The 27,148-nt window shown below is 37.0% G+C and overlaps 1 protein-coding gene across 1 annotated transcript in view; it reads right to left on the bottom strand.

Annotated features, from left to right (window-relative positions):
* The window catches only part of RIMS2 (regulating synaptic membrane exocytosis 2), a 301,167-nt gene that overhangs the window by 163,958 nt on the left and 110,061 nt on the right, over positions 1-27,148 (bottom strand). Inside the window, 3 exon segments of the mRNA XM_032222740.1 lie at positions 596-695; positions 4,775-4,894; positions 6,085-6,293. Coding sequence (XP_032078631.1) covers positions 596-695; positions 4,775-4,894; positions 6,085-6,293 — 429 coding nt within the window.

The raw sequence follows: 27,148 nt of genomic DNA, 5'->3' as shown, positions 1-27,148 counted from the left end.
TGCTTAGCCTAAAAAAAAAAATCTATCTCACTAGTAATGTTACCTCAGACACCAAGAAGACATGATTCTATGGAAAAAAGAGAAATGTCTGTTTTCTTTTTACTATCTAAAATATTTTCTCTTCCCTCATGTAATTTAAATGGCAAATTTAATTCTAATTTCTTTTAAATTATATACTCTTAGTGTCTATTTACTATTGAGTTTTAGCTTTAAAACTGTAAGCTATAAGAGACGAAGTTATTTGAAAAGGTTTCTGAATATGACCAAATATTAAAATGCCCAAAGAAGTATTTTCCAATTCACACCTTATTATTTTCAACTAAATAACAGATATAGAGTATTGTATCTTCTCACCATTATCATTTGTTTCTTATTTATCTGCCATAATTGTAATTATCATTATAAAAATATACACATCACATATGTAGGGGGAAAAAATCTAAGAATGAATAATCTCAAATGTTACAACAAAGTAAAAAATATACTGCTACAAGCAAAGGTTTTTAATAATAGAGTTGTGCATCTCAGTATTGCTTACATACATTAAACCAGAACTATCATTTCTCAATTATAAAATTTAAAAGAGTTCTCATACCTGGCCTAAGATGTCCAACTGTGTCAGCTAAACTTCCTTTTTTTACTTTGGTGATAAATGCACATAGTCGACCTGATTCAGTCATTTTTCCTCCAACCACCTGTTTAAACATATGATTAAATTTATATTTTAAAAGTTAATGAAGATCATTTTCCCTCAAACAGTTTTAATTTGGTACCCAAACTTACATCAAATATATTAGAATTACCCTTGTTTCCCCAAAAATAAGAGAGGGTCTTTTTTATTTTGCCCCCCGAAATAACCCCTTGGCCTTATTTTCGGGGAAGTCTTATTATTTTTGAGGTGCAGGAGATGGTGAGCGTGGTCTGCTACTGTGTTGCAATATTTTTTGGGAGGGCTTATTTTAGTGCATGTGCTCAAAAGCCCAATTGGGCTTATTATCTGGGGGGGTCTTATTTTTGGGGAACCAAGGTAATTGATCAGGACACAAAAAATAGGCCAATATTTTCTTATGGGTATTTTCCAAAAATATTTTTAGCTGGTTTAGTTCAGATCTGTTAGTTCGATCAGGTTACTCCAGCAAGTTAATGACAAATTTCATCTACAGAAGCCCTATGTATCTACAGACCATATAAATATAAGCTGTATATTATTGCTACTGCAACTTGATTCACTATAGTTTATATGGTATTTGGACACACAAAAATTGAACATACAAGTAACCCTCACTTATCAGCTGCCTTGTTTAGTGACTGCAAATGGCAATCAGATGACCCCAGGATATTGTAACTGTTGTAATACACGCCATTTGCCAAGTGCTGAAATTTTGATCATGTGGTCAAGGGTATGCAGTCCTAAGTGTGAGACTCAGTCAGAAGTCACTTTTTTCAGTGCCACTATAACTTCAAATGGTTTTCTAAAGAAATGGTTCGAAGTGGTATCCAAGTCCTCTGTTATAATGAGAGAAAATGTATCACTTCCACAAACTGAAAACATTTTTTTGAATATGTATATAAGTGTCCAGGTATCTATGCATAATTTCATTAAACAATTGTTTGTAACACTGTAATTCATTCCAAACTATATTTAAAAGTGTGTAATGGAATCCTAGTGCATTTTTAAAAAACTTTAACTTTTAATGTTTAAATTATAGTTGTGGGGAAGCAACCTGCACAGTGCAAACATGAGAAACATGAGTTACACACAGGGAGACAAAGATCTACTCTAGAAAAAACATATGCACAAGAAATAGTATGAATATATTGAAGAACTGTAAAAAAATATCCCTAAATCAATTAATATGTACCACGGAATAACATTTTGGAAAGTGAAGTTAAATGGTCCTAGAAAATACTGCAAACTGCAAAGCTGTAGGAATTGATGAAATGCTAACAAAAGTGTTTTAAACTTTGCAAGATGAGGTAGTTAGAGTGCAAGTGAGAATTTATAAGTCTCTAGGGGAAAGTGAGCAGTGGCCAAGCGATTGAAAAATATAAATGTGTATTCCAATATCAAAAAGCACTGTGCTAAAGGATACTCAGATTGCTAATCAACTGTATTTCATATGATAGTAACCTAATTCTCAAGGTTTTGCAATATAGACATCAACAATACTTGAAAGAGAACTGACAGATATACAATCTTGATTCAGAAGAGGCAAGAGCAATGAGGATCATACTACCAATATTCAATGAATAATTGAGAAGCCAAGGGAATTTCACGAAGATGTCTTATTTTTTTTCACTATCATTTTGATTATAGATGGCAAAAATGTAAATGAACTAGATCATTTCATTTGCCTATTCAAAAACGTGGATGATGATTAGGAAGCGGCAAATAAGAATAGAATATTACACAACTAAATGCTTCACAACTGGGAACAGATTACTCCAAAATTGTATAGTGTCGTCCAATTTATTTAACTGATATTGGCTCAAAAAAACCTAACAGGGATTATAACTATATCCGCTACTTGGGAGAAAGACTGTGACAGATACAGGCAAAATATTAAACTGCAAGAACTATCTTTAGAAAGGTATATTGAGTTCACTTTCTCTTTTTATCAAGTTCTGAGATCAGAGAAATACAGGTGTTACATACCCTCATTTACAAGGTTTGATATGACTTCCGTAGCCTCAGAGGGGGGAATTCATTATTACACAGTGTATACTTTGTCTGGTATTTTTACTTATAGAGACCATCAGGGAGCAGTACATAACAGGTTTCATTCTTTAGATAAGAATTATCACACATCTGTAGCCATGATCTTTCAATGGGGCTCAAATCCCTTAATGGGAATTGAATTTATGTAAAATGAATTTATGAAAGTCATACAACTGAGGGCATGACATATATAGCATCTGTATTTTTCAATCTTGAGGGATTGAGTTTTATTCTCCAGTTGCTTCCAACTACATTGTCAAGGAAAGATCATCAAAAATTTGATCTGTAATGTACATGTAAATAATTATATATAACACTTTGGGGCAGGTCAGGCTAAATATACTAAATATAGCCACATATGAAAATAATGCACAATATTTCTAGTCTATATTAAGCCACACTAAATATAACTGATCAGATGAAGTTGATGAACAGCCTATATTTACTTAAATTTATGTTAGCTGAGTTCAGTTTAAACTTAAGTGAGTATAGGCCTGCATTCAATGTTACATACACACATATTCATACAATGTTATTTGCCTTTTCATTCCAACTTTCTTGTTTCTTGCAAACCTGCTGCAAATTTGCTCAAATACTCTTTTTGAAGTTCTTTTTGAGGTTCAAAAAGATTTTGAATTGATAATACTTTAATTTGATGTTATTAAATTTTTATGTATTTGTTCAAATTTTATTGCTGCCTAATTCACATATGTGATTGGGCAGCTCAGTTAAAAAAAAACCCAAACAATACAAAGAAATGATCAAAATGTTAAGAACAAAAACCATTAAGACACACTTAAACAATTAAAAATTAGTCCAGAAAAACAAATTGCAGGAGATTGCAATCCATTTTACTAATAGTACTACCATTCTGCAGACTCCACACCATCACTGGATCCCCAGAAATTATGACAAATCCACTTCTTGAAGACCTTTTGGAAGGCCAACAGGATTAGGACCAATCTAAACTCGTGGAAAATGATTTTTCATTGGTGGGGTGACCTCCTCCTGGGCCCCGTCAGATAATATTCCTTCGTGGGTGAGACCCGTAACATGCCCCTTCTCCCAGATCTGATGGGTTAAGTAGTTGTGACCAGAAAGAGACGATCCCTCAAATACCCCAGTCCTATGTCACTTGGGACTTTATAGGTCATTGCTAACATCATAAATAAACCCAGAAGAAAAACTGGCTACCAATGCAATTCACAGAACAGAGTTGTAATGTGCTTTGATTTTAATTAATTAGTTAATTTAATTAACTATTTTAATAGTTCTTAATAAATTTATAACAAGAAAAAATAAAGTATGTAGAACTGTGATGGCGAATCTATGGCATGTGTGCCAGAAGTGGCATGCAGAGCCATCTCTCCAGGCACGTGAGCCATCGCCTGTTGCTCTTCCAGGTTCTGGTGTGCCAGCCAGCTGGTTTTCACATGTGCGGGAGCGCCAGAAACCACAAGAGCAGTTGTCTTGTGTGCATGCATACACCAGGAAGACGATTTTCTGGTTTCTAGCATGCACATGAGCACCAGCCAGCTGGTCTTCCCGTGCACCAGAAATCGGAAGATCAGATGGCCAGTACATATGTACGCACCGGAAACCGGAAGATCATCTTCCCAGCATGTGCATGCGCATTGGGCGGCTGCTCTTCCAGTTTCTGCCACACACACATACATGTGCGCTCCCGATTTAGCACTTGGTGCCAAAAAGGTTGGCCAACACTGATCTAGAGAATATTTATTTATTCAAACTTATTGGCAATGGTGGGATTCAACCAGTTCGCACCACTTCGGAAGAACCGGTTGTTAACTTTCTGAGCAGTTAGGTGAACTGGTTGTTGGAAGAAATCATTAGGGCAGAGAACCGGTTGTTAAATTATTTGAATCCCACCACTGCTTATTGACTACCCAATTCCAATGGACTCCGATGATTAAGCACTTTTTGTTAATTGGTTGTAAGTAGTAGCTTTGTTTTGGAAAACAGCATTAAGATATATAAAAAAGAACAATTATTTCTAATAAAAAATATTTGCATCTGAACTGAAAAATTACTAACCTTAAGTCCAAGCATTGCTCCTGAATCTCTAGGCACGCTTCCATCTTTTAGGCGCTTATTTAACAAAATTCGGCCAATTAAGCCATCTCCCTCTTTGGATGGCTGCCAGGTTACAGGATGCTACAGTATACATTAAACAAAATAAAAATCAGCAAAATTAAATTTGTGAAAAGGAATCCCAGCATCACATTTATTTTGTGTTATTAAGTACTGTGAAATAGCTATGATTACACTATTACTGCTTTTGCAGTAGAAATCAAAATTTGTATCATTCCATTAGATTATCAGAAGTCATTTCTCCTTTCTTCCTAAATAACTATATCAAATATACCTAAATCATACCTACACATTGAAAACAATTTCAGCCTATCATTATAGATCTGAAAACAGTGAACATCATTTCTGAATATAGAGAGCATGCATGGGGGATTTAACACAAAAAATACTTGAATGACTTATGATATTAAGTAATTAAAAAGCCACATATTACTTGAAAATAAATCCCACCATGTTCAGTCTCTAAAATTCATTTAAATGAATTAATAATTTAAACTTTTCTCTTAGCTTTAGCTGAACAGTTAATTCTTATTTACTACACATAGGTACCAGAATAATACATATCAGTATTTCTGAAAAATTTAGCCAATGATTTCAAATTTAGAACATCTGGTTTTGTATAATCATAGCACTTTTTCACATAATGTACTAGTTTCATGCTCTCACATGTACACAAATAAACATGCACATTACATTTGGCAACAGTGATAGCCTATAACAGAAAGCAAGAAAGAGCAATAATAAACCACATACAGCAGATATAACTACTACCCCATAATGCAGATAATATCACGGTGACAAAACAAATGAACATGGCAATGAAAGGGAAAAAAGAAAAACAATTCTGTCCAAATAGATATGGTTCCCCCCCCCTTCCATTTTTTTTTCAACCTGGGAATTAAACTATTAATTTAATTTCCAACCCCAGGGGCATTAAAGTGGTAATTAAACATGCCAATCCAGAAATAATTCTCATTGTTTAATCATAAAGATAATATCACCAAAATAGTATTGCATGACCATAAAAGCAATGCTTCTTTTTTAGTGCCTGGATAATTTTGTTCTTCCTTATACTTTTGGGTGTTAATACCCACACAAGTGATCCATAATTGTGGTTTTGTTTTTCTTTTCTGCACCTCAAGAAATGTTAGATTAGACCTGCCTTTGTATTCTTGATCTGTTTTAAATGAGTGACAGAGAGCAAACAAAGACCAAATGAGTAGATTAAAATGCAGGCACCACAAAGCCAATACCTTTTCACTATGGCTATGTTCCTCATTTAGAGTTGTGCTACTACAAGTGTCTACCCCAGAATCCTTAATCTGAGGTTCAGACCATTCCAAGTCCTCTTCCAAAGACTGGCCACCAAAACACACCATTTTCTTTTGTCTTTCAGATAAGATGTTAGAGTCCGACAAAACTGCCTGCTCACTAGTTTTTCTTTTTCCCCTTTGACTGTCCCCTACAGGCATGGGATAAAAAAAAGGATACAAGAAAGAAAACATGCTGAGATGTAAATAAAACAAAGAAAACATGAAATGGTAAAGGAAACTAAATGGTAAGGCTCCACATGTCTCACCAAAGACATTGGGGATGCCTCACTGCTATGCCAAGATGTATGGTCCCAGCTGTAGTCCATGTCTCCTGTGAGAATCAGACAGACAAGATAGTGCAGCAAAGGAAAGGTGAAAGGAAGGATAGACAAAGATATAATAGATTTTGCATTTCTATCATCCTGCCTTTATATGCTTTACTCACTAGCATGTTATTTGAAAAAAGAAGAAATCCCAAGGGAATATATATATATATATAAATACAATTATGTATATAATTATATAATTATATATATATATATATATACAATTATATTATATAAGTACAAGATAACATTCGTGTTTGTGTGCATGTGTTTGTATTCTGTATATATGATATGTAAGATTTTACAGATTTGGTATCACTAATATCACATTACATGCCAAACATAAAAAAGATATGAGTACATGACTGTTAAAACCTTATGTATTTCATAAAAAGACATAGACAATTTATTGAAATATAGCTTTTATCTGATCATTTTAAAAATGAGTGACTCCATTGAAATCAGTAGCTATAGAACCGTGATGGTGAACCTGTGGCATGCAGAGCCCTCTCTGCAGGCACACCAGTCATCGCCCCAGCCCAGTTCCACCGCAAATGCACATGTACCTTCGGGTCCCTGCCATGCACGCAAGGGATGGAGCGCATGCCGGGGATGTGTGCATGGAGCACACGCATGGGGGGCATTCGCATTGCATTTTGGAGGCTTGCACAGCACCCCCACGCCCTTTTGGCTTCCATGTTGGTGCAGGAGGTCTTCCAGGCTCAAAACAGGGGGGGGCGCCATGCGAGGCCCCCCTGTGCCCTGTTTTGGGACTGGAAAGCCTCCTGCACCAACATGGAAGCCAAAAATGGGGAAGGGGCACACGTGTGGGGACGAGGGAACATGGGAGGGTCACGGGTGCATGCATGGGACATGCGGGGGGGTTGTGTGTGCATTGCATTATGGGTGCGGGTGTGCTTTCAGCATGCGACAACAAAAAGGTTAGCCATCACTGCTATAGAATCTATATATTCTTTCTTAATACTGTTCTATACAATGGCTTTTAAAAGAAATCTTCTTAAATAAAACATTTCTTTTTTCTAATCTCTTTAAAGTACTGATACATATAAAAAGGAATTTGTGCAATGCTGATTTCCTGTCTAAAATGTTTATTTCATATTTTCACAAAAAATGAAGCAACACCAATAAGGGATTTGAGACAGACATAAGCAACAGTGTTGTCAATTTCTGCTATTTTACTTGAATGTATTTATTTAAGAAACATGGGAAAAGCTGAAAGTTCATTAATTCTTCACAGAGACTCTCTATTTTCCCTATTCTACAATCTCCCCAATGCACTATTAATGAAATGTAAATCTTCTGCTTCAGTAGATATAAATATTTCAAATTTCTGACACATATATGATGAAAGTGAAGTAATGATTAGCACACAGAGACATATCGCAACTTCAGCAACTTTTAAGTAAGCCACACCTTTTCCTGGGGTTATGTGTATGCCACATAATCCTCCCCTCCAAAAAAATGATTTAAGAATTTAATGACAATGGAATTTCAATTTAATTTTATAACAGATACTTGTTACAGTTCAACAGGTTCTATATTATATTGTTATGCCCCATTATATTGCCATTTTTGTTTCAAAATGCTGGCAAAATATTATTGCCTCCTTTAAGATAGTACAAAGAGTCACAAAACAAAGATGCATTGAAGCAAAATGAGCCATATGTACTGTACATGTTGCAAATATAACCTAAAAACATCTTCCCCAACAGCTTTCTTTGGGTCCTAATAAGATGAATTAAGAAATGAGGATAGTGCCTTTTATGGTTACAAAAATAGATATGATTTCAGAAGATATTAATATTCATAAATACGCTGCAGTGGTTTTAGACTGCATTCCAATCACGTTAGTAAGACCCAAGTGGAATATTACACCCAGTTTTAGATATAATAATTCAAGAAAGGCATAAATTAGAATTAATTAAGAGAACAGTCCAATACAGGAAAAACTATTTTATTAGAAAATGTTGAAGGAATATTTAGAACTGAAAAGAGTTAGGAAATTTATTTACATTTCCTGGCCATTCCAGTAGACTGGGTCATGTACAAAACTAAAAAAATATATTAAAACGGCTAAAAATATTAATTCAGAGAGACAGCACAGACTAGAGCATTGATGGTGAACCTTTTTCGCCTCAGGTGCCAAAAATGGCCTGTTTTCCAACTTCCGGTGGGCCTGATAGGTCCGTTTTTTGCCCTCCCCAGGCTCCAGAGGATTTCTAGGAGCCTGGGGAGGGCTAAAAATGGCCCAACATGCAAACCGGAAGTTCGGCGAAAAACGGCCAAAAATCAGCTGTCCAGCACACATATCAGTGGTGGGTTCCAAACATTTTTAGAACCTCTTCTGTAGGTATGGCCTACTTTGTGGGAGTGGCTTGCCGGCCATGTGACCGGTTGGGAGTGGCTTGCCAGCCATGTAACCAAGTGGGAGTGGCTTGGCAGTCATGTGATTGGTGGATGTGGCCAATTTGTAAAATGTAGTGAAACTCACTTAACAACGCTCTTGCTTAGCAACCAAAATGTTGGCTTAGAAACTGACATTTGAAGCACGCAAATCTTAAAGCTGTCAAGTTAAAGACTCTTGCGCCCCTAACCCTTTAGAAAAAAAACCCAGGGGTGTTCAAACTTGATAGCTTTAAGATTTTTAAATAGGACTCTTAGAGGTGGGCAGGGCAATTCATGAGCCAGCCAATCAGTGAGTGGCAGGCGGGGTAAGCGTGATCCGGATGGGTGGGGGGAGGGAGCTGGAACCAGTTCTAAATGGCACGGTAGATTTGTGGAACCTCTTCTATAGAAGAGATTAGAACTGGCATGGACCCACCCTGACACACATGCACACTGGAGCTGACAGGGCAATGCCTCAGGTGCCCTCAGAAATGTCTCCACATGCAACCTGTGGCATGCATGCCATGGGTTCACCATCATGGGACTAGAGTGATCCAACAGACAACAAAATAAACAAAATAAAATGTGTGCCTTTAACAAATAATAAATATCAACCCTCAGTCTGGGACCAAAGCTAGCTGTTCAGAATCCTAGAAGAGAAGGCACCATCCTCATTTCTGGAGGAAGCGCTGTTCCAAATGGTATGAGCTGCAACAGAAAAGACATACTTCCTAGGTACTACAAGATGACAGTGTTGAATGGCAGGAACCTGGAGTAAATCTATTCTGCTGGCCCACATTGAGCAGGAAGAAACAACTGGAGTCAAGCAGTCTTTCAGATATGTTCTTCAAATCTCTGCATGGCTGCCATACAAAGGAAACCACAACTTCTTCGCTCAGTTGGATTATGTTATCAGATTTATTTGAGTATTAAGGATAGATTCAAATAATTGCAGTAATTGGATAAAATGGAGTTGGCAGTTTGTAAGGCCTTGCAGACCTGGTTATTCCACCCAGGTATTCAGACTTGGAGAATACACAAGCTCTGCTGGTTAATATTGTATTTTACTGGTTGGGATTAGAGTTTTTGATCTCAGATATTATTGTTTGGATCTGTAATCTGTGTTTTTACCCTTGTATGTTGCCCATGTTACTATGACATGAACACTAGGTAATTGTATACATACATACATACATACATACATACATACATAAAAAAATTAACAAATTTATATTAATAGGATATTAAATTACCTTGTTTCCCCAAAAATAACACCTCCCCGGATAATAAACCCAATTGGGATTTTGAGCGCATGTGCTCAAATAAGCCCTCCCCCAAAAATAAGTCCGCCCTGAAAATGTTGCAACACAGCAGCAGCCATGAGGTGACCATGTTCACCGCCTCCTGCACCTCAAAAATAATAAGACCTCCCCAAAAATAAGGCCAAGTGCTTATTTTAGGGGGGGTCAAAAGAAAATAAGACAGGGTAAACATGGTGACATCTAAAATGTTAGGCATAACATCTGATGTGGAGATTCTGTTTTGTTTAATTCACGGGTTTAGAGTTATTGTATGTTGTGTGAATCCAACCTAGGTGCCAAAAAATCAAATCCTCCATTAGAGTTAGACTACTAATAAATCTCACATTAAAATATCTTAAATAATAAGACAGCTGAATATCTAGTAACAAAAATCAATATATCCAACATTGGATTTAGATATTCAGATGTCTTAATTAGATATTTTTAACATGAATGTAGTGAGGTAATGAAACCATTATTACTTAAAAGCTGTTCTTATTAGTGCCTTAATGGCTGCCCATTCGTTCTGACTAAAGCATGAGATTTCATTATCACTTCATTTTCCAAATCAGGCCTACAAATTTTTGGATCCCAAATAAGAGGAAAATTAATCTTAATACTTGGATCATAGTCACCACCATCCTTTATCTTCTAAAATGTTAATATACATTTTTTTTTTTAAAATCCCCAAAAATCTTATTTTTAATTGTGGATTTTTTGAAAAAATTGTAATTGACAATTACCACATTGGTTAAATTTGAACAACAATCCAGGCTAAGACATGTGGGTGCTATTTTGTATGATCAGCATATTGTAGAAACCCAGAAATTTGAATTAATTCAGTAAATTACATTTCTATTCATTACAAGCTAGCATATTATGTGAATACAGATTTTTTTTTAAAAAAATAGGACGTTCATAAGAAGTCAATTAATTAACTGATGAAATAAGCTGAATCTACTAACAAAAAAATAGATTGCTTTTGGTTCATAGCAAAAAGGTCTTAATTTAGGATTCTATTTCTCACAGCAGCCACCTATATTCTTGCATGAGATCCATAAGCAAGACAAAACTGTAGATATCACCAGCTCTCAAGCACCTGGTATTTAAAGAAACACTGTCTTGTAATTATATCTACCAGCCATCAAAGGGGGACTTAATCTTTATTTAATCTTTTATTTCCTCTTTTAATGCCACTCCTAAGTTTAAGTGTGCTGCAGCCATTTTTTATATACAATTTCTCCCCATCCACAGCGAATAAACTATTTCCTCCTCTATCTTACTTGCCATCATTCATCTAATTTCAAGGTCGGAAACTATGGCCTCTTTATGACTTGTGGACTTCAACTCCCAGAATTCCTGAGCCAGGTGGCTCAGGAATTCTGGGAGTTGAAGTCCATAAGTCATAAACGGGCCATAGTTCCCCACTCCTGATCTAAATGGAATTTTACAACAATATCAAAAGCAATAGAATCATTTTGCATTATGATCCTAAAACATTTCATCATTTTCTGTAAAGGTGCTCCTCTTTCAAGAAGTGTCATTCATTTAATCCACCAAAAACATAGCTGAAACAAATGCAACCAGATAGACAGGGGGTGGGGGGGGGAATTCAGTCTTCCTAATTTAGACCAAACTCATAACTTCCTTAACAGGATAAATAAATAAATAAAAACACAGATGAGATGCATGCAAACACTAGCTTGAAGAACAGTTCTTCCTCTGAAGAAAACTCTACAAATTTGCTTCTCATTGTATCACATTTTCAGGTTCATCAATATTATTTTACTTCTATGATTTTAATATACCATATTTTCGGAGTATAAGACAACTTCAAAAAAGAGGCTGGGTGTGTCTTATACACTGAATACAGCATATTTTTGCCCCCTGAAACCCCGCACCCCGCTCACCAAGATGGCCATGCAGAGCCTTTAGGAGATGTTCAGATTGTTCCTGGGGGCTGGGGAGGGCAGAAATGAGTGAAAAACAGGCCGTTATTTGCTCAATTTTGCACCCCATAGCTCCCAGGAGCACTCTATAAGCTTCCTAAAGGCTATTCATGCTCTTTTTTGGAGGTGAAACGGGCCCATTTTCACAAAAAACGGGCTCTTTTTGGGAATCTGCAGAGTTTTTTTTTTATTTGCCTCTTCAAAACCTTGGTGCGTCTTATACTCCAGTGCGTCTTATACTCTGAAAAATATGGTACATGCAATCTTTGTCCCTAAATAAATAAATAAATATTTAATTATCTATGTTCCACAATTCTGCTAGATGCAGTTATCATGGCAGTCTTCAGATAAAACTTATCCTCAGTGGTGGAATTCAGCCAGTTCGCACCACTTCGAGAGAACCGGTTGTTAACTTTATGAGCAGTTTGGTGAACTTGTAGTTGGAAAAAAAAACATTATGACAGAGAACTGGTTGTTAAATTATTTGAATCCCACCACTAGTTATCCCACAAGATAACTAAGAACAAAATGCACTTCCCACCTATTCTGTTTTACTAAGTCTATCTATCTAGTTGCCAGTACTTCTAATTTCTATACCCAGTAATATTGGAACAACTTGATTCCAGAAGTTGTGAATGCTCTAGCACTGGAAGTTTTTAAGAAGACATTGGATAACCATTTGTTTGAAGTGGTGCTTCCTGCCTAAGCAGGGGGTTGGACTAGAAGACATTCAAAGTCCTTTCGTATTTCTATGGAGTTTACATTTGCTTGCAGCCATTAACTTATGGAAAATTTGTATTCCTTCTGAGATCAAAATTAAATTGTGCTTTAATATGTTTACCTTTAATAAATGCTGCCTTACAAATAGCAACAAACCTTCTTGATCCACTAATAGCAGCCGTGGGTTGTAGACGGTATGCCCCGGTACGGGCATACCAGAGCCAGCCCAGAGCACCGGATACCATTCCGGTACGGTGCTCTGGAGGGCCCACCTGCCCGCCTGAGCTCCTTACCTGTGTTTTAAGGCTTCTGTGCTTCTGAACATGCACCTAGTGTGTACAGCACCTGCGTGACGCTCCACGGAGCAGCTGGAGCATCACAGAGCATCATGGAGGTGCTAAAACACATGTGCGTGCTACACGTATGTACGCCCACTCCAGGGGTGGGTTTCTCGCCCCGTTCCAACCGGATCGGTTGGAACGAGGCCGGCGGCGTCCTCACGCACGCACGCGGCATCCTCGCGCATGCATGCGGCGCGCGCATGCGTACTAGCGTCTGCGCAATGCTCCAGCTGCTCCTGGAGGATCGCGCAGGCGTTCTGCGCATGCGTGGAAAGGGCGAAATTTGAAAAAACCGGGTAAGGAACGGGCGCAGGTGTGCGGGCGCGCGCGGGCGTGGGGGGGGGGGGCTTCGCCGTTCCCGGAAGTTACTTACTTCCGGGTTCGGCGACCAACCGGATCGCAGGGACCGGTGCGAACCGGTCGAAACCCAGCCCTGGCCCACTCCAACCATACTGGTTGGAAAGGGATTTGAAACCCACAACTGACTAATAACCTTAATATTATTTTACAAAATAATACTCTGTGGGCTTTGCATAGACCCTTTCTTTCAAATGTTTTTTCTAACATTTATAGCCTAATTTTGTAGAAATTATGTGTGCTAATTCCACAGTTCCCACTACTTCCTAAATCACCATCCTGGGTTACAAAAAGGGATTAATAATACACCATTGCAAGCTTCTTTTAAAAGTTTCAGATCACATACGTGTAAATTATTTTGATAAATCAAAAACAACAAATGCTGCTAAAGTGTTGCAATGCAACTGCTAAATATTATTTCCAAAATAGTAACAATATACAGATGTGCTGATTCCCACTAATACAACTGACAAAATTGGGCTTGAAGTTGAGAAGTCTTTTCAATAGATTGTAAGTGAATGGTGTAAAATAAATAGGAAACACTCTTTAGTAAGAGCCTTACTTTTTTCTTTACTACTACTTCTCATAAATCTAATTTAGAACTAATCTTGCATGAAGGCTAAGTAAAATGTAATATCAACTCAATGAATGTGATTAGTTATGCATTAATCCTTAACCTCCATTACTGACAAAAAGCAGCATCATAACATTTACCAAAAACTTTGATTTAAGCAAGAGTTAATAGTTACAAAAATTGCAAATTCATTAATGCATTGAAAGTAGGGATTTGCTTTTGCAAATTTAAGCTGCTCCTTTTAATTTACATTTTCCTTAAACACATTCCGTAATATCTCATACTGTGATCACATGCAAGTTAGACTATATACAAAGACTGAAAATAAATATTATAGGATAGAAGGTGCCAGTGTCATTGGTCCACAATTCCTTCTCAATCTCTTTATTTCTAAAGAAAGATAGATGTTGTTTCTCCCAAATTCTACACTATAAAGTTAAATGCCAGACAATTTTATTTATAAACTTTTTGTGTTAATTGGTATTGAGAAGTCTATTCCGGTAGTACCTATTTACCAATAACCAACTCAGCATTTAATATCTATCTTATATCACCCTTCTACCATCTATAAACACTGCTTCTGACATTAGTAACTAGAACAACAATTTGCATATGGATTCCTGAATTTCATTGTTATTCAAACTCATTTTGGTAAACCATTAAGTTTGAAAGACCAACAAGCACTAATAGGCAACAGAGGTTTAATCTGTAGAATGTTGTCACATTGTTAAATTATCTTTTATTTTTAAAAACCTAACAAATAAAAACAATGTAACATAAAACCACTAACCCAAAATAAAAGCATTTTTAAAAAATTTAAAAAAGGTGTTAAGAGCCATTTAAAAAGCCAATTTAGTTAGATGTGTCTTAACAGCTTGTCCAAATAGCAATTGAGCTATTTGCAGGGAAGTTAAACCAATGACGGTAATTTACAATTTGTATTCTTTTTTGCTGCAGAAAAAAAGTCTTTAACTGATGAACCAAAATATCTGGAGACAGTTAAAACCAAGTTTCTTTTTGTGGCATGCCCAACTGGGCTCTTATCAAAATAATTCAGTGGAGTCCTAAAACAAACCCATGTGACCAGGGGTGGGGTTCTATTGGTTCGGACTTGTTCGCTTGAACCGGTTCGCTCCCACGATCAGCTGCACCCGCCCCTGTGCTTATCCTACCTTTATTTTCTCAGCTGAGTTGCATGGCGGAGTGAATTGCCGCACCTCAGCTGTTTTCCTTCCCAAGCAACAATCCGGAAGGTAAGAATTCTTTGAACTTTGCATTCAAGTGCAACACACGTCCTGGCACGTGCATGCTCAAAGTGAACTGGTTGTTAAACCGGTAAGATCGCCCCCCCCCCCCGCATGTGACATGTTACACACTGTCGATATGTTACATGAGAATGATGAAAGAAAACATTGTAAACTGGAATGTCTTCGACGAAACATTTTGGAATGTTCTCACTACGGTGCCCAGCTCTATATTCTTCTATGTTAGTAGAATACTAGTTTCAGAGAGTACCTATCTCCAGATAGTACCTATCTCCCTGTCAGATTTGATCTGGTAAAGTTAGCATGCTCCAGTTCCAATTGATTAAGCAATGCCATCTACCAGGACCATCGAAATACACCTTCTCTTTAGCCTTACAGCTTAAGAAGGTAGTCGCTAAAATTATCTTCCCCACAAAACCTTCACCAAAAAAAAATGGAGAGAACTTTGGTGAGCCTGAATAAATGTTATTCCACTTGAAGTGTTTTAAGCAAATTTAAGTTTATACAGGAGCACTGTCATTCTCTCCAATATTTTTTGTTCTTTTTGGTACACTGAAACATAAAACAAGCAAGTGCTTCCAACAAAGAAAGGCAGCTTTGTGCGAAAAACTTCAGTATGACTGTAATTCATATTACATAACTGGCATCCACATATTCTCCAATTTCTAAGTAAACAAATTATATAACAAGAGCCCTCAAAATGAATCATACTCTAAATGTTCACTAAAGCATCGAATATAAAACTTGAAATAATGTAATTTACATCTCCATTAAGAAAGTAACACATTTTTGTAACTTCTTTTTCTGACTGCAGAGAAAGATCATGATATCGGTCAAAATTTCTTTCTTAAGATTCATTTTCAAAATAGCAGTCACGACAAACATAACATTAGTGTGGATGTTCCTAACTAATCGCCCCAAACCTTCAGTCATAAATATTTTGCTACTGACCTACATCTACTTTACAATTTGTTCTTGGCAGGTGGGCCTGCTTCCAAACAATACATACTGTATAGCTGTAATCACTCGCTATTTCTAAAGATCACCATGGGCCAATTTTTGGCCTTTATTGGGGCATAGATTAGATTTTCATATTGGGATTCATGAATACTTAATTCTTTGAGGAAAACCAGTTAAATGGGTAATACCAAAGGGGCTTTTTTAAAGAGGCAACTAGACTTTCTGGTTTTTCTTTGAAGACGTTTTGTTTCTCATCAAGAGCTGATCAAGAGCCGAGGTGGCGCAGTGGTTAGGGTGCAGTACTGCAGGCCACTTTAGCTGACTGTGATCTGCAGTTCAGCGGTTCAAATCTCACCGGCTCAAGGTCTTCCATCAGCCTTCCATCCTTCCGAGGTGGGTGAAATGAGGACCCAGACTGTGGGGGCAAGTTGCTGACTCAATTTGCTAAAAAAAAAATTGTAAACCGCTTAGAGAGGGCTAAAAGCCCTATGAAGCGGTATATAAGTCTAACTAATAAATAAATAAATAAAATAAAAGAAGCTTCTTGGATGAGACACACAACACCCTCAAAGTGAAACAAGGAAGTCCAGTTGCCTCTTGAAAAAACCACTCTTGGGACAACCATGACCTGGATGATTCCCATAGACAGTTAAATAGGTATTAAAGGTAGTCCTCAACTGATGACCAAAACATGGACCAGAATTTGAGTGAATCACTGCATCTGTTAAGTGAATCATGGGGCTGTTAAGTAAATTTGGCTTCTCCCATGATGTTGCCTTGGGAAGGTTACAAATGGTGATCATGTGACTTTGGGATGCTTGCAACTGTCGTAAAATACATGTCGGTTGGCAAGCAGCCAAAGTTTGATCATGGGACCACAAGGATGCTGCAATGGTTGTTAAGCCATTAATAATGGTTGTTAAGGATCAGTCATGTGTCACTTTTTTCAATGCCACTGTAACTTCAAACAGTTGCTAAACAAATGGTTGTCAGTCTAGGACTAGTGACAAAGTCAGAACAGTGACTTTGAATCAATGTATTATTATTACTTTTAAGAATTTTTCATAAATTTAAATTGAATGTGATCTCCCTAGTTCCCAACAATAGTGAAATAGGTTTTGATGGCACAGCTTGGGCTTTGGTCCCTTCAGCGACATCTGAGATGCTGGAATATCCAATAATATCATATCAGCCATTGAAAGTCCTTAAAAATATTAAAGTGGGGGAAGAAGGCGGGGCTTAGGAGTGAGAAGACGGAGTTTCAGGCCATTCCTGAAATTCCCCTATTCCGGAGGAATTGGACGGGTCGTTTTCGATCCTAGCTGTCCTGGAGAGACAGTGAAGGTTTGGGGAGATCCAGTGACCTCAGAGACGTTCGCAGGTCTCGGGGGGGCTCGGAATTCAACCCCTTTTGCCAACCCTTTCTGGATTAGCTGTATGCTAACCGAAACTGCAGATAGCCCCTAAGAATGGTAGAAGTGATTTCAACTGGTAAGCTGATTTTATTACTCAAAGAGAGATGGTCCGCATTAAAATCTAAGCTAATTGAAACCAAAGAACAGAAGAATCTAGCGGCGAATTGGTTTTTTTTTAATGGATTTATGGCTGGTGGTTACCCTATTTCTTAAATGTTTTGAATGCTGTTTACGTGGATAAAGGAAAGTTTACTTTACTTCAACACTCCCTCAGGCTCTCCTTAAGTGGGCTGTAAACCAATTTACTATAATTTGGCTTCTTATAACTTGACACTTTTACTGCTTGGCTGTGTTGGTCTAAGATCAGATAAGATTGCATAGCTCCCAGCGTGTCCTTACTTGCAAATATCTTCTGCGTCACATCATGGCGTCTATACTTGCTTCAAGTGATTCGTTTCAAATGATTTTTTCCGCTTTTCAAAAGTTGTTTGATACATCTGAAAAATCTGAAAAAAAAACTGGACTATCTGTTGTTTTTAACATTAAAATATGAAGGAAAGAGTGAGAACGTTGAATGTTTGAGTGCTCCTGAAATTCAAATGAAGAATGTCAGAAAGGAAGTCTCTCAACTTGCTGACACGTCGGGCGTCTGGTCTACTTCGGAGGCAGAAAGAGAAAGAGATGCAACGCTTGAAAGAGGGGCAGCCATACAGAAAATTTATTTCAAAAGACAGATTGCAGGAGGAATGAGAAGCATTAAAGAATCTATACTTTATGAAACATTATTTGCAGAATTTTCAATACCACCCTTGAAACTCAAAGACAAATTGAGTGGAACAAGCCAAGGACAACGTTATTACACCAGAGGCACCCTAAGCAAAAAGGTGCGAAGATATTTCTGTTTGGACTTGCTTATAAAAACGTTTGGGGAACTTGTTTTAAGAATGGCAATAGGACTAAGGAAGTTTTGCTATTAGAGAGACATAGGCTGATAGATTGAAGAATACAATTGAAAATTAGCTAAATCTAATTACTCTTATTTGCAATAGATATAGCTGAATAATAATTGATATTGATAGTCATGTATATAATGTGGAGTTGATATGATAAATAATAATTGGATATGAGAAAGGAAGGTTGGAAATATTTTTGGATTATATACAAAGGTTATTAATCACAATAATTATCACTATTAAAAAATAAAATAAAATATATACAGTTAAATGTTAATTAATATGGGGAAAATGTTATGATATATGATATAACTACATAAAGAAGGGAGAATGATAATAAACTATACTGCATGGAAGATGGAATTTTTGGTATTAAATATTATGGATGTTCAGCTAAAATAGGATATGAGGATTTGATGTTAATAGAGGATTTTACAAACAAGTACCGGTAAATGAAATGTCAGCAGGTGTTATGGACTAATTCTTTGGCATAGTTAAGGATGAAGGATGTTTAAATAACTGTAGTAAACTAAAAGTGGAGGTATAATGATGTTAATATGGTAAACATTTGAGTTAAGATATTTGAATTAATATGAATTAATGGAAGAGATGCACCAAAACATGTTGTAACCAGCTGATATACTTTTTTATATATATAATATATACCTGTGTTCTTTTGTTTTTGTTTTTGTTTTGTTTTTCTTCCCTGCCTTGTCGCTTTTTGTCTTTTTTTTTCTTTTCCCACTGGTGTGGGCATGTATTGTTTAAGATTATTATTTTTATTAATATTTTTAAATAATAATTACAGTCAAATGAAAATGGATATATGATGATGGTGATATGTATGAATATTTGAGTTAAAATGCTCGAGTTAACATGAGTTATGTTTGTTGACTGTGGAGGAGATGCACGAAAGTTTATTTGTGACCGACTGACACACTTTCTATAGCATGTAAAGAAAGATGTTGTACTTGTTTTAAATTAAAAATTAAAAAAATTAATTAAAAAAAATATTAAAGTGGGAATGATGGATTTAAAATTAAAATCGATTCATCAAATGTTGCATTTCAAGTTTACTGGAATCCATGAACAACATTTTGAAAGAATGGGTATCAGTTTTCCTTTGTTGGAAATGTAATAAATTTGAGAGATTGCTGACCAGGATTAAACCAACATAAATCTCCTAATCGTTAAAATTCCATATGATACTTTGTCATTTTCATTTCATTTTCCACTAATCTATGCATTTAATAGATAGATGGCTACATTAAACATACCCAGATGTCTTAAAATATATTTGTAGTTGGCACAAAGCTGTAAAATGTAATTACTAATGATGTGCTAGTAAATAAATCGCATCCAATAAGATTATTTCTATAAATAACAAACAAAATTCAATGTGTAATTCAAATTAGTTTATATACACAAGTAAGAGACAAAATATATATGTTACCCAGCTTGGATAATTAAAAAGTTTATCACTAACTATCAGAAATATAAAACAATCTTTAAGGTACAAATTATTTTTCATATTTTGAAAAGTCAAGCATTTAAAAGCAGTTTTTGCAAAGACAGTCCAGATTCCTTATAAATACAAGTAGTCCTCGACTTACAATCATTCATTTAGTGACATTTTGAAGTTACAATGGCACAGAAAAAGTGACACGACCATTTTTCTCACTTACAACCATTGCAGTTTCCCCATGGAGGGGAGGGTGATCAAAATTCGGATGCTTGGCAACTGGTTCATATTTATGACGGTTGCTGTATCCCAGGGTCATATGATCATCTTTTGAGACCTTCCAGCAAGCAAACTCAATGGGGAAGCCAGATTCATTTAACAACCATGTCCCTAACTTAACCACTGCAGTGATTCACTTAACAACTGTGGCAAGAAAATTTGTAAAATGGGACACAATTCACATACAAATGTTTCGCTTAACAGTATAAATTTTGGGCTTAATTGTGGTTGTAAGTCAAGGACTATCTTTATCGAAAGAGTCTAAAAGTATTACTATATCGAAAGAGTCTAAAAGTATTACTATACACAAAACCTGATGGGGGGAGTTTTGTGTAAATTATTTCATAGAAATTTTCAAATCAGCAACAAGGGGGCTAAGGGAGTAAATGATGACATGTGCAACACATGGATGATAACATTGCCACATTTTATGTACCTACATTAGATACCAGGATGTAAATAACTTGCCTTATCATATCATTGTAATTGTGTCGTTTGGCATCACCATAGTTTGCTACAGACACTAATAGATAAAGCAGATGTAAATCGCAATGCCAATTTACCATACATAATTTAATTGAACTGTGTATTGTGATGGCTTACGTTGAAAAAGAAGCAGAAAAAGGGACCACAGTATGCAGATGCTATGCCATACAGGTAGTCCACAATATGGGACCACGAACTGGAATTTCCATTGCTAAGCGATGTGATAAGAAAGCACAACATCACCCAACCGCATTGCTTAGCAATGGCAATCCTGACGCTCCTCATTGCCAGCATTAAATAAATTCCACCATGAGGCAAGGACTTAGCCCAATACAAGTCGCTCTGAGTTTGACTCCTCCCAACTAGAGGTGGTATTCTATTGGTTCAGACCAGTTCGCCCGAACCAGTAGCAGAAATCGCAGTTGGCTCCACCTACCTGCTCCAGGCCTATGGCATCCCATTTTGGCCCTTTTTTCACCAAAAGTGCATGCGTGGAAGGCTGCGCACATGCGCAGAGGTGGCTCTCTCACACACACATTTGCAAATCAGTAGGGAAGTTAAGTTACCACCCCCGCTCCCAAGCCCAAGCCTCAAGTTCTTCCAAGGGATTGTAAATATTTCCCCAATCTCTGCCCTTCAGGCCACTCTTCACCCTGTCTTGCTGGCCAGCAAGCAACCCCAGAACCACACAGTTCTTGCCATACTGTAACTCAAAATCTTCTTGGCATGCCCGGCTTGACTCCTGCACTCCGCAGCCCCTGGCACCGCAGCTGTCTGTTGTCTCCTTTCTCCCATATGGCCAGCTTGGCCTTTCGCAAGACCTTTGCTGGTCACTTGAGGCCATCATACCCAGGTCTCATGAGGAAACTGCTGTATGTGTGAGGAAATTCGTGAGGAAAAAAGCTTTATGCAGCTGGCAACTATCTTGCAAGGGGCCAGGCCAGGCTGCCTGGTCAGCAACAGGAGAAAGATAGCATGGCAGAAGCTGTGGAGTGAGGAGGCCTAAAGGGCATATATAATGGGGGGAAGACAGGTGACAGTTGAAACCACCCTGCAGTCATAAATGCAGGCGGGTTGCCAAGTGCCAAATTTTTATCACATGACTGTGGGGACGCTGCAATGGCAATAACTTAATGGACCAATCAAAAGTCCCTTTGTTCAGCTAATTATTCAAAGAGGAAATAAATCATTAAGATCTCTTGTGTTATGAACAGAGAGATGTAAAAGAATTCTCTTTCCATTCAGAGTCACGACTCTGGCTATGCACTCATTCTTAAGATAGGAGATACACATGGCAATAATGGAGACAAGCCATAGTAGTAAGGCAGCCTCGGGCCTCAAAGCCCCTGTTAGAGACTATTTCAAAGAGTAAGAGACTTTGAACAGGAGTCCAACCTTGCAGCTACAAAAGCACCATCACTTTCACCACTATACAGATAACCAGAAGTCATGAAGGGAAAATGTAGAGCTGCACTGAGAAGGGCTTGCTGGCGTTGGGACTGAAAGCTGATTAAGGCCAAGTAGGCTCATAGGCTAGCGATTTCTATATTTAAAATCACCTAAAGCCATGATGGCGAATCTATGGCATGTGTGCCAGAGGGGGCACACAGAGCCCTCTCTGTGGCACATGTACCATTGCCAGCTGCTCTTCCAGGTTCTGTTGCATGCATGCGCGCCGGACAGCTGGACTGGTGCACATGCACAACGGACCAACTGTCTGGTGCATATGTGCGCAACGGAACCAGGAAGAGCAGCTGGCCAGTGCTCTCTTCCGGTTTCCGGTGCTCAGGCACACGCACGCATGGACACACGCTCCAGTTTCGGCACTCGGTGCCAAAAGGTTAACCGTCACTGACCTAAAGGGTTCTTGGTGCTCTCTGAGCTTGCTTGTTTTCTTGCAGACGTTTCATTACGCTAACTAGGTAACATCCTCAGTGGATGTAAGGAGTGCTGTTTGCTGTCAATTTATATTCTGGTCTCTTGCCTCTCTGTGTGGATTGTCTTAGGGATTCTTTGGTTGGGCTGTTTACTGATGGCTCTTTAGCACTTTCTTGATTGGGGTATTGCTTACTTGATTGTTGATCTGAAGTTAATCTTGGGGTTAATCTATGCTGATCTGAGTGCTGATTATTGGTGGAGAGGTGCTGGAGTCTCTTTTTTTCCACCTAAGTACAATACAGCATTAGAAAATATTCCATTACAGCACAACCTTATATATCAATTATATAGATCTTTGCGGCTTGGATTTTATATTACTGCCAAGTATAATGCAACTATTCCCTCCCAAATAGCATTTGAAGACCTCAGGGCAACTGATTCAAACATTACTTTAATTAAGGGGAATATTTGTAGCTCTCAAGGTTGACATGAGAGGGTCCTTGGTGCTCTCTGAGCTTGCTTGTTTTCTTGCAGACGTTTCATTACCCAAACAATCATCATCAGTGTTATTACTTTAATCATGTTATTTATTGGGAATTGAGCAACATAAATAGAGATTCAGTATGGCCACTTGTCAGATGGCTTACTATTTGAATAGCTAATTAACTAACTTGATGGCCAGGACAATCCAATACAAATGGGCATACAATCTATTTAGGACGGTTATATTAAAAAGGTGTCTATGAAAAGTATAATTGGGGACAGCTGCATTAAGAATAGATTAAAGAAAACTACTTCAAATACAAATATTAGAGAAATATGTCCAGAAAAATATTTTAAGAAAAATTATGTATCCCAACAGATGTAGATTTTAATTAATTTTGTACTTTTTGTACTTGTGCTTTCCTTTTTCCCCTAGTGTCTTTATTTATTTTAGAATCAAGAAACATAAAAAAGAAAAATTAAATGAAAAAGAAATCTACAAATGATATAAAATTAAATAAAAATATTTTAGTGCCACATATTAAAGTATCATATCAATGTAACATTTATCATATCAATGTAAAGTATCATATCACTGTAACATCATTATTACAATTGAGTTGATATTTGTCTAGTAATAACAGTAACTATAATTAATCACTATATTAAAGCCTTCTATTAAGAGAAACACAAAGTTTGAATGCAGTACATGTCCATTTGTAGGATTATAATCCCCAAATGTTTTCCAAATTGAATTAAATTTTGTAGCAGACTTGTTTTTCAAATATGACTTTAGTTTTCACATTGATAGCTTACTTTGCCCTTAGTCTATAGATTCCTGGATAATTTCTGAAGTTTTCGTGGCAAGAAGTTTGTAAATCGTTTGCTATTGCTTTCTTCATAAGAGTGGTTTTATGACTAAGGCAGGATTAGAACTCACAATTTCCTGCTTTCTAGCCTTGTGCCTTATCCCGACGCCAGATAGGCTCTCCATAACCTTTTTAGGATTCTTAAATAATTCTTCAATTTTAAAAGAAATAAAAACATTCGAAAGTTGATTATTTTTTGTTGGCTCAAGCATTTAAAGCAAAAATTGAGTTACGAAACATGCTAATATGGACAATGGTCTGTATTTATCACAATAGAGCTACAGCAGGGCATCATTTGTCAAAGCCAGTTCCGTGCAGTGGTTAAGGTGCTGACCTAAAAAACTGAAAATTGTGAATTCTAAGCTTCCTTTAGCCATGAAACTTGGCTGGGTGACTTTGGACCAGTCACGCTCTCTCAGCACAAACAACCTTATAGCGATGCTGTTATGGGGGGAAAAAAGTAGGACGCAGAAGTATTAGCTGCAGTTGGCCACATATTTTAAGAAAAGATGGGATTAAAAGCATAATAATAATAAATATGTTATCATTCAGACATGCAGTGAAAGGGATAGCTGTTCAGATAACCTAGTCCTTGACTTAAAACAGCAGTTGGAGCTGGAATTTCCATCACTAAACAACGTGCTTGTAAATAGTGTCCAATCCATACAGTCCTAGTTGCTATTGCTAATTGCAACTTTGAATAATTTGCTAATTGAATCCATGCCATCAGGCAAGGCAACAAGCAAAATCACTAGGGAAACTGACAGGAAGTTACAAATTCCAGGCCTGCAAGTAGTTATGTGGCCATGGGGATGAAGGAGAACAGACAATGAGAGTGTGCAATGGTGTAAAGAAAGGTGAGTGTGCACACAAGGCACCAGTCAGAAAGCACTGCATGACTCAGAGAAAGTGCACTTGTGTGCACAAATGGCCAGCATGGCACAAATGCTGACAAGTCTCGGAGGTTACACAAATGGGGAAGACTTGACCCTGTGACCTACGACCTCCTTTCCAGCGTCCCAACTTCCTGGAAAAGTTGGTGGGGAAGTTTGCAAATGCAATCATGTGATTCCCCGACACTTGACAACTGGTTTTAAGGGTAAACAAGTTGACAAGCACTAAGATTGTGATCATGTGACCACAGGAGTACTCTGACAGCCAGAACTCCAAGGACCCCTTGTAATCACCATTCATTCAGCATGGCTGTAACTTGGAACAATCACTGACCAAATGATCAGAGGTCAAGAACTACCTGTATTTCACACATACGTAACTTTGGAACTGTAAAATTGACATTTAATACTTTTCTGGGCTAACTTTTTTTCAATCACTTTATTTAACCTCTACATTTTATGAGTGATACTATCGTGGATAAAGACACTTTTGGTTCAACAGAAGATATATTTAGATTTTAGAGATTTAGGTCAGACTCAGACTATTTGAATGAGTCCTCTTCCCAACACAATCCCAGCAATAATGTGAAGGGCCATTATGGTGGGAAATGAACACCTACCTAGAGATTCTATCTATGTTTGTTGTACTACAATTTGACAAATATTCAAAAGCATGATGTGATGAGCATGTAACCCAGAATTTCAGTCCCTTCTTCTCTTTTTCATATCTTGTCCATAAATCTCAACTAATACAGGAGATCCTACTGCTGAAAGATCCAAAAGAAGGATTAAAAGTAAAAAGACACATTCTTTTTTATACAAGTTTTATTAAAGATTATACAAAAAATGTACAAACTACAAAAGATAAAATAAAAATAAAAGGTGCAGAAGAAAAGAAAAATAAAGAAGTAACCTCCCCTTTCATCACCAGCAAGTATAATTAACATTAACAACTCATCATAGTCTCTTAAAATACAAGTCATCTCTTCATTCCAAATACCATCCATTCTCCTCAAACAGATCATTAAAGTATCACTTTGATTAGTAGAAGTCCATTAAGGGTTATCAGAAACAACAACATAACTATTACACTCTATATCTAATAAACCCTTTCCTTGCATTTATTAAACACGCATACTTAAAATGCAACAAATAATCTCTTTATCTCTTAAGGATAACCAAAACCTTTAAAACAACATCATCCAGTGCTAGTAAAAAAAAAAAAACATTAAACCTTAATGGAAATAATAGTCCATCAACTTTAACCTTGATCTAATAAATTGCTTTTGTATTATTTCCTTTTTCTTCTGACAATATTTAGTACCTCCAATTCTCTTTGTTTCTTCTCTCAAAGTCATTGGTAACTTTAGGAAGATCCTTTTGAATATCCACCATAAATAAAATATCCAAGTCACTCTTCATATTCTTCTCACAAAATCATTGACAACTTTAACAAACTCCCTTGATAAAACCCATAAAAGAGCCGTAGTGGTGCATTCGATAGAATGCTGTGCTGTAGGCTACTTCTGCTGTCAGCTGCAGCAATTCGGCAGTTCGATCCTAACTGGCTCAAGGTTGAGTTAGCCTTCCATCCTTTCAAGGTCAGTAGAACGATGACCCAGATTGTTGGGGGTAATTTGTTGACTTTGTAAATCGCTTAGAGAAACCTGTAAAGCACTGTGAAGTGGTATATAAGTCTAATTGCTATTGCTATAAAAAGGTTCTCCACATTGCTCTTCTGATTTAGTATTCATGTGTCTTTTTTTTACTTGTGAAAACATCATCTGGTTTTGTTTGTATATCCAATATTTCCTCTTTCTGTTTTAAATTCACATTGAAATTAATTTCAGCTTATCTAATGAGGTTTGTTCCTCTTCTGTGACACCATCTAATATATCTATAATAGTAGATGCCTTTAAAATTATTTCCTGAATCTAATAATTGTTTTTTCATTGGATCCACAGATGTATTTGTTTCCTTCTGGTGCCTTCTAGTCATCTTATCAAGTCATTTTTGTTCCCAAATGTAAACATGGGAAGTTTCTCACAGGGAGGATTTAATTAATTTCCAAGTCTTAATTCAAGTCT

Source organism: Thamnophis elegans, chromosome 8 (assembly GCF_009769535.1).
Source record: "Thamnophis elegans isolate rThaEle1 chromosome 8, rThaEle1.pri, whole genome shotgun sequence".
Lineage (NCBI taxonomy): Eukaryota > Metazoa > Chordata > Lepidosauria > Squamata > Colubridae > Thamnophis > Thamnophis elegans.
This window is presented reverse-complemented; position numbering and strand designations above follow the sequence as displayed.